The following is a 13196-nucleotide window of genomic DNA, read 5'->3' as shown; positions in this document are numbered from 1 at the left end:
AACATAACCAAAAGGAGTTTGAAAATTTAGAATAATTTTTTTAAATAATATTTAATATCGACTGACTTTTTTTCAAAATTATATTTCGTATAAGATTAATTTATAATAAAGGTTTGAAACCTAACAAACTGTAATCACTTTTAATATAGTCATTCAAATATGTACATTTTGTTTTTATTATGCATTTGTCTATGAAAAACAAACAAAAAAATCACTAAAATGGGAGAACTTTTCATAATTTCTTGAAAATGAACTTTGTTTGTATTAAATCTTTTACAAATAAAGAGCATGTTAAACTTGAATGTTACGTTAAAAAGAGGAATTCAAGTTCAACAATTTATAAACTTACAGGCTGATAATGTACACACAGAAGATTTAATATGATCAATATGTCATATCTCATTTAAAGCTGCCCAAAGCATGCAGTAAAATAAAGTTAAAATATGTTTGTCAACTAGTATCTAAACTGTTATCCACAGACCATTTTCATTTATTCTTTTTTTTTTATATATATACCTACCAACATGATTTTTAGAAAGCAGAACAAATCCAGATGGTTTTCCAAACTTTCTATTATATTTGAAACTAAGCAAAAGAACATAAAATAAAGTCACTTTAAAATGTATTAAACTGGATTTAATAGATCCATATATTTAAGGAAGCTGGCTTGTCATGTTTTGGATTTTTTGTCAGATTTTCGGAATCCTCTGGTTTTATCCATTTGAATGCCTTGAAAAAATTTGCCTGGTGACCCCAATTTTTCTTTTTGTAAATCTTTTACATGTATAATGATAAGCCATCTGTAAAAGTCTGATAAAATTTTAATTACTTTTTGACAGTTTTTGAGAACTCCAACTTGTCAATGATAAAGCTATGAAAAGTCAAGAGAGAATATTTTCCCGCCAAAATTTCAATGGCTAATATCTTGAAAACAAGCACGGTGACTTATATATTGTTTTTGCTCTTTGGATTCCTTTATTAATCCCCTATCAAGATAAACTAGTGTTTTGGAAAGTTAATTACTTTGAAACTGAGAAGCCAACTCCCTTAAATAAAGGCAACTGCATATAAGTTTTGTTTTCTTTCCCAAACTATTGTTGGCTATCATGCTAACAACTTCCGAATACGTTTGGCAACAGATATAAGTACCATTTACAGATTTAAAATAAATATACACCACCTCTTCTGTACATTCCTACAATTGTTATATTATTATACAAAGTAAATTTTAAAACCTCTATTTTTCTATAACATGAAATAATGTACTATATATAGCAGATGAAAACAAAACATGGAAATGAGGCAGAATATAAGTATTCAATAAAGAGCAAGGCATAAAAGGCAAGGCAGAGCATAGAATGATAAAACCATAGTAAGTCTACATGACATTTTACTTGTCAAATTGTCTATCAAAAGATCAACATTTGTTCTCAGTTCCCTTATAGCTCTAAGTAGATATATAATAAGACAAAATCTGATTGAAAAACTACCCATCATGATGTGATTTCTGGCTACATAATACATGGTTTACAAAGACTTGTATATATATATATATACTATAAAAAACATAAACTTTAAACTCACATTTAAACAAGACTTTTAGATAAGGATTGTTAAAATATTAATTAATGAATTCATTATTTGTCATTTAAGTATAACTCTTTCATTAAAAACAGTGAAGACCTGAATACAATTATTGCATTTTGAACTGTCATGGACAACAGTGATTTATATGGCACATCTTTAAAACAAGCACAATTGTAAATTATTAAAATTTTCAACTTAACATTGAGCTGGTGTCATGAGATAAGGTGTTTCTGCTTTTCAAAACACTGTTTCATAAACTCAAGTACAGTATCATTCTCATTCTCTGTAAAACATTTTCCTAGACTATTAGTAAAATGCTGTGCAGAGCACAGCATGATACAAACACAGAGGTAAAACCCTGAACAGTAAGGGCAAATTTGGACACAATATTCAAGCTTGATATTGTAGTATTTGGATTGTGATCAAATTTTTGAAGTTATAAAGGTTTCTGACACAATATTTTTCTGACACAACACATACAGTTTATTCTGGAATAGCCCTTAAACAATATCCTTAAATAAAAAAATATAAATAACCCCCCAAAAAACAGAAAAATATGTTAAGGATTCATAGTTTTGTGGATGAGAATATACAATGAATTTAAAATGAAAACAAAATATTGCAGCCACAGTGATCACAGTCATGAATCTCTGTCCACATTATTTAAATTTGATTACTTAAAGCAAACAGAATAATATACATCTCCACATTGTCTGTATATAAATTACTTATCAGTGGCGGATCCATAACTTTTCCTTAGGGGGGGGGGGGGGGCGCTGACTGACCTAAGGAGGGGACCGTTCCAGTCATGCCCAAATGATTCCCTATATAATCAACCAAATTTTTAAAATACCATGATCAAGATACCATGATCAAGATGTCATTTATCAACTACCAGTAATTTAAAAATAACTACAGCAAGAAATATCATTTCATTACAGCTAAACTAGTACAGTGTGTAAGTTAAACATATTGAAATTATGAGCCTGTTTTAGGAATCAAATATTTTTTTTATCATAAGCTATTGAAAAATTTGGAGAAAAATGTGTAAATAGATTTCCTCAGTCATTCTCTTTGGTTAAAAAATTAAAGAATAGTTCATCGAAGAATAATAATGAATAGTACAACTCTTTTCTTAGGTAGTAAACAAAGTAGTAAACAAATTAGTAAACAAAGTAGTAAACAAAGTTCATATTAGTTTTAGATTCCACATAAACAAGGATAACTTTATTTTTATTGCATTTTTTACACACTCTAGTAGATTAGCTGTAAAAGGAAGACAACATATAATACATACAGAGTTATATACTTATATATAGTTAGATATATTTATACACACAATACCTATTATTGTTGATATATTATAATTAGAAATATCGGTAAGTTAATAAATGAATAAGCACAAATAGTGAGATTGGTGCTTTATTTTCTTACATTTTATGTTGAAAGAAATCAAATCTTGGGGATGTTATTTAGAACTGATAACTTTCCAAGCAGCATTTTTAAAAGTATACATATTAAGTTAAAAATTTCCATTCAATTTCTAAAGGCGTCTCTCTTACCAACAATAATTTGATAAAGCATTTTTTATTTTCACTTCTTCATAAATTTTTATTGATATCGTTTACAATAATGTTTAGTTTGGTGTGCTGTTTATACATTTTTAGCTATGTATGTGTGAGATTTGACTTCCTTTAATGACTGAAATGATCTGAAAACTGTACAATATGCACAGTTTTTCCATATCTCTGATTTGTTGGACAAAAAATAGTGACCACAACCTGAATCATACATGATATACAATTTCTCTAGAGATATTAGATATTCTTGGTTTTCTAAGAATAAGAATAAGAATAAGAATAAGAATTAGAAAACCAATACAAAAATGACATCAATGTCTATCTTGATGCCTTGAATAATAGGAATATTTACTTGTTAACCATAAAGGTTTGTGCTTACTTTGAAAACAGGATTAGATTTAACAAAATGTCAGTATAAATGTTTACATCTTATTAATATATATTAATAACTAACTAGAACAATTCTTAATGTTTCTTCATAAAGAATCACATTTTACACCTACATGTATTTTCTCACGATAACGCTAACATGTTAACAAGTGTATATTCTATTCTTCACAATGAGATAAACATTCATGAAGAAATATTTTTCATTCAATCATAACTATGTTTGTCTTCTTTCTTAATATAATATGTCTATAAATATGAATACAGTGTATTAAACTTCCTCAGTTTTTATAAAAAATCATAAAATTTTGAAAGGCTAACTCATTTTAATAAATTTTAGCATTAAATAATTTACATTTACAATAACAGAATTCCTACATTTAAATTACATGAATGTAAGATAACAAAGATAGTACAGAGCATATATAAATAAACAAAAAGTACGGTAAATGTTTCAATCACTGTTCATCTGAAGTAATGCATTAATTGTAGACTCTTTATTTCCTCTGTTGGCTTCCAACACTGATTTGATAACTTCTTCTTCCATATTTGGAAATAATTCCTTTATTTGTGTTAAGTCTTCATCTGTAAAAAGTGGTCTTTGTGGCTGTTGTTGTTGTTGTTGTAATTGCTGTGGCTGACAGGGCATTTGTTGGTATACTGTAAAAGTTAAATTCAAATAAATAATTAATTACATAAGTTGCAATGAATTACATAGATTTTCCAGTGAAATAAAAACCAATAATTTCAGGTTATTTGACTCCACTGAGTCATACAGCAATCGGTGTTGCCAAGACGTTGTCCATGACGTGGGATAAAAACAAATTGTGAATACGTAGAAAAAGATATAGTTCCTTACATTTTTTACCCTATTTTTCTGAAAAAGCCATCTTTCAATGTACTAAAAAGAACCAGGTGCTCTGCAGGGCACAGCTTTATACGACCACAAAGGTCGAACCCTGAACAGTTGGGGCACGTATGAACACAACATTCAAGGTTGATACAGCTCGGAATTTGGATTGTGATCAAATTCTTGACATAATATGAGTTTCTGACACAAAACAAATGTCAAGATCTTACAAATCTATTATGCAATATTATGCAATTAAAGATTTCTTCTTCAAACTTTTCCAAAATTTAAGAAAGAATTCATGGCAGCCGTAGATTTGTTTTCATTTAACCATGGGTTGGGCATTTATATTCGATTATTTTACCCTGAGCTGAGCGAGGGGTAAAATAAGAATACAAAGAAATCTTTAATTGCATAATATTGCATATAACAATACAAATGCCCAACCCATGGTTAAATGAAAACAAATTTACAGCTGCCATGAATTATTTCGATTCTAATAGGTCAAATTCGGTAATTTTGTTAACCGTGAAAGCCCTATACATACAATACTGTTTTGGCTATTCCATTTTACCCAATTTAGTATCATATAATTCAATGATTATTTTTTTTTAATTGCATTTTTCACTTCTATATTTTCTTCCAATGTATTCTTATTCGTTCTGAGGTGTACAAGAAGCTTTAAAACTCTCAGTATTTACATTTAATTTTTTGTTACAGAAACATACTTGTGACGTCACCTTGTTTCGTTGCCATGCCAAGCCAATAACATCATTTCGCGGAATTTTCGTTTTATGAAATTTTACCATGAAAAATAAATAGAAATGGACTGATTTGTTTATTTTGGCTGTAGAATAGAGATAAATATATTGTATCTGAATCTTGAAATACGTAAACTGGGGGTTTTTATATAGTTAATTGAGAATATTTGGCAGTACAAATAAGTTGGTTGTAGGGCCGAACAGCCGTTTTTTTGTATTACTGCTTTTGCGCTAAAGGTAAATATATTGCGATTATACTGGTTGATAATAGGCCGTCATATAAGAATTGGAATTAAAAAAATTTGGGAAAAAAAATTGAAAACTACTACCGTCCGGAAACTAAATGCGTCTATGTCCCTTTTTTTTTTGCAAATAAGTCCCAAACCTGACATTTCTTTATACAATATTTACAAGTAGTGTAAGGGAGGTAAATCCAAACATACCAAACATTGTATGCTAACTGTTTTTGAATTACCTCCCTTACACTGCTTTCAAATTGTCTTAATTGTCCATTGACAAGAAAAAACTATTTTCCCCCTTTTTTTGCCCCTAATTCCTAAACACTTTGAGCCATAACTCCCAAAGTCATTACTAACCATCCCTTATTGGTATGGAAACTTGTGGTATAATTTCAGAGAGATTCATCCACTTAAACACAAGTTATTGTTTGAAAACTACAAAAATGCTTATTTTGGGCCCCCTTTTTTGGCCCCTAATTCCTAAACTATTGGAACCATAACCCCCAGTATAATTTCAGCGCGATTCATACACTTTTAAAAACACAAGTTATCGTTGAAAAACTACAAAAATGCTTATTTTGGGCCCCTTTTTGGCCCCCAATTTCTTAACTATTGGGACCATAACCCCCCAAAATCAATACTAACTATCCCTTTATGGTTATGGTATGGTATGGAAACTTGTGATATAATTTCAGAGAAATTCATACACTTAAACACAAGTTATTGTTTGAAAACTACAAAAATGCTTATTTTTGGCCCTTAATTCCTTAACTATTGGGACCATAACCCCCAAAATCAATCCCAACATTCCTTTAATGGTATTAAACCTTCTGGTAAAAATTTCTAGAAATCCATTCATTTATTCTAAAGTTATTGTCCAGAAACTAAATGCATATTTGGACAACACAGACTACAATGACGACATGATACCATTATACGATGCATACATTTTTTGGCAGTCGTATAAAAACTAATCAAAGAATTCAAATATCTAAAAATATTCAACTTGTGGCCGAACAACACTGATAATAAACTCATGCGTTATGCCCATTCGAGAATTAATGTGTTGTTCAGTCATTCGTTGAATATTTTTTTATATTTGAATTCTTCTATTAGCTATTCTATATAATAATTTTCTACCTTTATACAAATTGATGTAGATCTATCAGGTATATAATTAAAAATAAAATCTGAAATTTAATTCAAATTACAATTATTTCTGTGTCTCTGGTCACTTTTTTTCATTAGCATTTAAAATATTGTTTATATATTCAATAAAATGCTTCTGAGATAAATAGATTCTGATTGTAAGCATTGAATGTGTGTTTATAGAAGCTGAATTCGATTGGTAAAACTGGAGCGTTATTATTAATGCCATTATGGATTGTGCTTTGGCTGGTATGTAATGGATTACATAGAACACAATGGCAGTGTCTTTCTTGGTTATATCAGATTTATATAAATATTGCACTGCTAAAAATACTAATATCCACCAGAGACCAAGTATATCCATCAAGGTTGAAAATAATGGTAGTATTAAAATTAGAAAAAGTATTACAAAATTTGGTTTTTCACAAAATAAACTAAACATGAAAAAATAATTTAAAAAATATATTGATTGAATGTGTTCAAATTCTGCTTATTTTGCCATGAAATAAGAATAAAAAAAGATATTTTCTGTTTTAGTTTTCAATCATGTTTCAAGTATAATTTGGCTCAGTCATTGTCTTTTTTTTTATGCAACTCAGTGTCGGATCAAGGGGGGGGGGGGGGGGGCGGTTTTGTACCCCCCTTTTATTTTGAATGATCAATACATTTGAATGGGGACATAAGGTAAGAACCCTCCCTTTATTGTGGGTTGGGAACCACTACTCATTATAATGGCTGGACCTGCTCCTGAAACTTCTTTTGTCATAGGATATAACATACCTAATTGTGGAGCGTAGCCAGGACCTAATTGTGGGATGACTTGTACAGATTGTTGTGGATATACTACTGGTGGCTGTTCTACTTTCTACAAAAGATAATTAAAAACATACATATATAGAAGATTAAAAACACAATAATCCCTTGACAAGTTGGTATTTTTTATCTTGAAAAACATATATATAGACAAGGTTTTTCTTTTTATTTCATTGCAAAATGAATTTTATCTTCAATGGGTGATTTGCAAGAAGTATTTACTCATTTCTCCAAAAGAATATTTGGATGACATACATTTCCAATAAACAATTTACTTTTCCTGACGATTCAATTATAATTTGATTCCAAAAACAATATTTCAGAGAAATACAATTTTAATGATGTTCTTCATCTAGACTGTTACTGTAAATGTTTATCTTAAGATTCAAAGGTTTGAAAAGGTAATCTGCAAACTTTAAACCTTACAGAGAGATCAATAATGAGTTTAATAGATGAAAAATTGTAAGTCTGGTAACTTAGTTTTTTTATAATAAATATATTCCTGCTACTCACTGTCATAGTCATAACTAAATTGATCATGCCTTCCTTCTCGTCTCCTTGTTTACCACTAAGAGGGAACCAGTCATCAGCTGTATCCCCATTGAAAGTTGACTGTGGGATAGTGATATAGGCCCAGGCTATTCTCTCATCCATTGTTAACTGCCTCTGTATAATATCAAGAAAAATTTCAAAAATATGTCATAACAAAAAATTAGTTTTGCAATATAAAGTTGAATAATGGCTGATTTTAATGAATGACTCTTAAAAAAAGAATAAGAGAAATTGTATTGATGTAATGTTGAAGATGTCTCTTTTGGGAGGGGGGTCAATAATATCCAATGGATTGTGATAGCAGATATGCTGAATCTATTTAAATATGAATGGTCCTTTCCTTCAAGTTTTAGTTTTTGCTGACATTTACTCATTTAAAAATATCTTTATTTACATGCATTCTGTGACTATAAGGCATATAGGGGAGATAATCAAAGTTAAAAAATAGTCTTGGAACAGTGGAACAGAAATTCTACAGGCATTTTTCTTTTTATTAAAGACTGTTAAAATTTATATTATTTTAAAATCTTAAAATGCATAGATTCTGATACATGTGTATATAAATGCTTTTAAAATGAATTCTGAATTTAAAGGAACTGTATGTGTAACATTTAGTATGTAAATTTCTTTTCTTACCTCATCAAAAATCTCTAAATACATGGAGTCTACACCATGAGGTAAATATCTGAAAGTCAAAATCAAAAAATAAATTTCTTGATATTTGATTTTTATTTACTATACTATATTCTCTAATTTTCATGCTAATTTCACATTTTTCAATCAATGTGAAAAAAATAATTCTCATCTCTAGAGAAATATTTTTTTCTCATCTAATGCTTGGTACAAATCAACTATGATGACAACTATTTCTGATTCCTACTGACTTTCCTATTGTGGTGTCATGAAAAAAGGTTACCAGATCTGATGATGTCACATATAAAAGACACATATTTCTTCAAATCTTTTAAAAAGAAGGAAAAGTTTGGTTTAGACATCATCTTAAATCAATAGATCAATAATTTAATTTTGGCTGTAACATGTCTTCTGATTGGGTGACGTTATTTTGTTATCAGCCCATAGACATAATTTGGTCACGTTACCATGACGTCATCAACGTTTTTTCATGGTTTTCTACAGTTTAAAATGGAATTTAGAATAAAATTATAAGAAATGACTGTAATATTTTTTCTGTCTGTTTGAAATAACATAAAAAATGTGGTGCACTCTGTTAAATAACCCGCTACACGCATTATTCAGTGTGCACCACATTTTTTAGGTTATTTCAAATAGACAGAAAAAATATTACAGTCATTTCTTAATTAGAGAAACAAATTCCACCCCTATAGGTAAATCAATTTTTCCCAAATTAAGTTAAGAAGTGGGGTAGGGGGGTCAGCGAAAAAACTATGTGAATTAAGTTTTTTATCCTACATTGAACTTTTGATGTCGTCCCTAATGCAGTGGTGGGATCTATATTTCCAGCACATAGAATTACTTTGAAGTTGTTTTAAAATCTATCAAAGTAATATTTTTTCTTTTGAGCACATACAAATTTGCTTTTTAGAGTTTCGAAAATTTTTTACACATCTAATGATTTAATACTTTTATGGCAAAGATTGTTCTTAGATTTCTAAATTTCTTTTTGTTAAGTTGTGTCATGTAATTATAAAACTAATTGTTAAATATTGAAAATCGTAGTTGAAGTACTGAATACCTAGAATATTGTATATTACTTTAATGTGACTTTTTGTGTATGAATTCAGATTCTATTAAACATTGTTTAGGTAAATAAATGCTGCTACTATGGTTTCAGAGAAAAGTATTTATAACCAAAATCAAACAGTCAATTGGTTATTGTTTTTTATAGAAATCATTAAGGACGTTAGAATACTGATGGACATGTACAAGTTTTACAAATTTACTTCTGATTTACTATAAGTCATTAGTTATTATAAATACATTTGAAGATCTACATCTATATCAGCAATTTATATAGTTCTTTTATAACATCAAAAATAAGTTGTGTTTTTTTCTTCTTCATATTTAAGAAATGGATTCCTTTTCATCAGACCTCTTTTGTAACCTATTGAATTTGCAATGAAAATATTCAACCAAATAGTAGTTGAAATTCACAGCACTGTTCTTGCAATTTTAGGTTCCATTAAAGACATTGTCTATATCTTAATCTAGGACACCACATTTTATATCTTACACATTAACATTTCTGTTCCATCTCGGTGTTTTGGCACCATTATAATCTGTAGGCGTCTCAAACACAGAGTGACCAATTCTCATTCTAACATACGGATCCATCTTTGTTAGTCCATAGTTCTTATTCAACTTGGCCTGAAAACGTAAAAATTCAATTAAACACACTTTAATTTGCTAGAAAACTGAGCCATTTTAATGAATTGTAGTTATATTTAAGATTATGATAATCAGTGATGAACCCCTTTTTATATCCAGTTAAGAGATTTTATTTCATGTTTACAGTACTTGTTGAAGAAAGTTAAAGATTATTGAGTTGAGTAACTTATATACATGTATTTTACCTGTGCAACGGTTATAGTAAGTCTACCAACAGTATTTGCTGGGATAGCAACAAATCCCCCTTGTTGCTGTGCTTGTACGAGCCTTGCAACTCTTTCATCTGCCATTACTTGAGCTTGTGCTACATCTACAGGTACTCTCAGGAAATCTTCTGGTAATTCTCCAACCATAACCTAAAATTGAACAAAATATTTCTGTATGCATATATGTATTTCATCATGTTTCTTGTTCATGAATTCATCTGTAAAACAGCTTATTTTAGTGAATACTTTTTTCCAGGTTTATAGCTTTGCTTGTTGCTTGTAGGCCAATTTGTCAGAAACTGAGTTTTGTAATTTGTAATATGGATAATGCATTAATGTAAAAGAAGACCCTGTTTTCAATGAATCATATTAAAACATCATTAGTTTACTAATAAAAAATAAAGAAGAAATATGAGACTATACATGTATCTAGAGTAAAAAACATTGCACACAGAAATGCTGCAAAAATTATACCATTTAAAAATTAACAGATTACAAAAATTTCATGAATTTTTACAGTGTTAAAGGGATTTTCTTTTTATCATTTTGAATGTATAATTTGTACATGTAGCACATATAGTGTGCCTACTTGTCTGTTTATGTCATATTGTACTTCTGATTAATGATGTGATCCTGTATTTTTTAAAGAAAATGCTTCTGATTTTTTTTTAATTTAAAAACCTTGGTCCTGAATCACTTATAATTAACTGAAGAAAATCCATTGCCCAAATACCAATGGTTCTGACATATTTCAAAACAAGAAATCAATTCAAAAGAGAGTTCTGACATATATGAAATCAAGAAACTAATTCAAAAGAGAGTGGTGGAATGATAATTTCCAGGACATTGATTAAATCTTTATTTTTGCAGGAATTCAGGATTTACACTTACAATTATTTAAGAATAGAGGAAAAAGGCCTGATCGAAATATAAAGAAATACACAACACAGAGAAGCAGATTACCATGATTACTTGTAACAACAAACTATGACACCTGTTATACGAATACGAAAGTTTTATTTTGATTCGGTTCACATATTTATAACAAGACAAAAATAAGCTCTTAACCCTTTTTTCCATGGATTTTCTTTTACATTCTTGATTAACATAAGATTTTTCTTACTAAAAATAATTATCAACTTAAGTATTAATGCATTGCAAAAACGAATATTTCATAAATGAAATTCCAGTCAAATCCTCTCATGAATATCCTTGTTATATTAGATACAAATTAGTTTTATTAAGTCTGATAAAGTTTTTTCGTAGGTAAGCCGGTTAAACTGAGGCACTACACAGGTATCATTATGAAGAAAAGGGGGTGGCGTCAAAAGGCATCATTATGGATCCGTAAAGGGGGTGGCGTAAAAAGGCAACATTATGGAGGAAAGGGTTAAGAGATTGTTGAGCTAGTGTCATAAGTTTGCCATTAAAATGACGCCTGGTTAAATTATAGATTTACAGAATTGAACAGACGAACTTCAAAATTGGTAACCTAGGGGTGCTGGATTTTCTTGATGCATTGAAGACCCATTGGAGGGCTACAGCTGCTATCTGCTCTTTGGTCAGGTTGTTGTCTCTTAAGGTTCATGTGGACCCTATGGTTAAAATGGCCGTATTTTCACCTCAAAATTTTCTCTGAGTAGAGGCAAACCTGTGCATCTGGAAAAGTTTTAAGGCATAGCATGCCCTGGATAAATAGAATTCAAATGCATTGTATGATTTAGAAAATTCATAACTTAACTGGATTTTGCCGTACACTTTTTTTCGTCTCTGCAGAAGATGATGAAATTAACAAACAGTTGAGTTTACCTTGAAATGGTCCATTATTGTCAGGTATCTATTGTCCATTTAATGTCCATGTCAATTAAAAATGCTCACTTTAATTTTTACCTGTGGGGAAGTTCTCAAACCTGTTTCCCAACTTAGTTTATTTTGGCACCTTCTGAAGGAATGAAAAAAAGTGCACGGCAAAATCCTGGTAAGTTTTTATTTTTCTCAAACATAAAACATACTTAAAATTCATTTATCTAGGGCATGCTATGCCTTAATTGTTTTACAGATGCGCAGGTTTGTCTGTACTCAGAGTAAATTTTGAGGTGAAAATACGGCCATTTTAGCCATAGGGTCCACATGAACCTTAAATTTGACCTGAGACTACGTACTATAACACATATAGTAGTCTCAGCTTTGACACATTCCCCATTTCCATTCTCATTTTTTTTTTTAAATAAAGAATGAATTGACGAATATGTTCAGCATCAATACTTCTTCATTTTTGTTTGTTTTATTACTTCCAACAAATATTAGACATGTTAGACAGTTCTAAAGCAGGAATTAAAAAATGGTAAAAAAATATATGTCCATTTTGGACCTATTAAAACGAATTTTCTATATATGTAATCTGTAAAAATGTTGACTTTATTAAATAACATACCTGATTTCTTCGAGTTGCAGAGGTGGTATCATTTGTTGAGGCCATAACGAACTGCTAAAAGTCTTATATTTTTTTGTTGACAGTCACAAGTTATGAGTAATGGAAAACTAAAGACCGAAAATTTTATGCAACGGCCGGTATGGAAAAAAAGACTACACTGTTAACAAAGTGATAAATCATGGTATAAAATGTTCTTGTAAAAGAAATAGCAAAATAATATATATCAGGACTTTATAACTTCAAAAGTTGAAATAACATGTTGACAACTTTG

The 13196-nt window shown here is 29.7% G+C and overlaps 1 protein-coding gene across 2 annotated transcripts; it reads right to left on the bottom strand.

Annotated features, from left to right (window-relative positions):
* Positions 1-1373: 1373 nt before the first annotated feature.
* LOC139490952 (toll-interacting protein-like) lies at positions 1374-13068 on the bottom strand. 2 transcript variants are annotated; one of them, XR_011656442.1, is made up of 8 exons: positions 12926-13068; positions 10471-10641; positions 10131-10264; positions 8555-8603; positions 7880-8032; positions 7334-7418; positions 2455-4214; positions 1374-2411 (listed from the first exon to the last, which is right to left on the bottom strand). XR_011656442.1 is itself a non-coding variant. In XM_071278105.1 (7 exons), the coding sequence occupies exons 1-7, from the start codon at positions 12968-12970 to the stop codon at positions 4009-4011; spliced, it is 843 nt and encodes a 280-aa protein (XP_071134206.1). In that variant the 5' UTR covers positions 12971-13068; the 3' UTR covers positions 2047-4008. The 2 variants fall into 2 exon arrangements, 1 of the variants encoding a protein (XP_071134206.1); XM_071278105.1 differs by having other exon boundaries at positions 2047-4214.
* Positions 13069-13196: the final 128 nt, after the last annotated feature.

The sequence above is a fragment of the Mytilus edulis genome, chromosome 10 (assembly GCF_963676685.1).
Source record: "Mytilus edulis chromosome 10, xbMytEdul2.2, whole genome shotgun sequence".
Classification (NCBI taxonomy): domain Eukaryota; kingdom Metazoa; phylum Mollusca; class Bivalvia; order Mytilida; family Mytilidae; genus Mytilus; species Mytilus edulis.
Note: the sequence above shows the minus strand (reverse complement) of the source record. Positions and strands in the feature narration are given on the sequence as shown.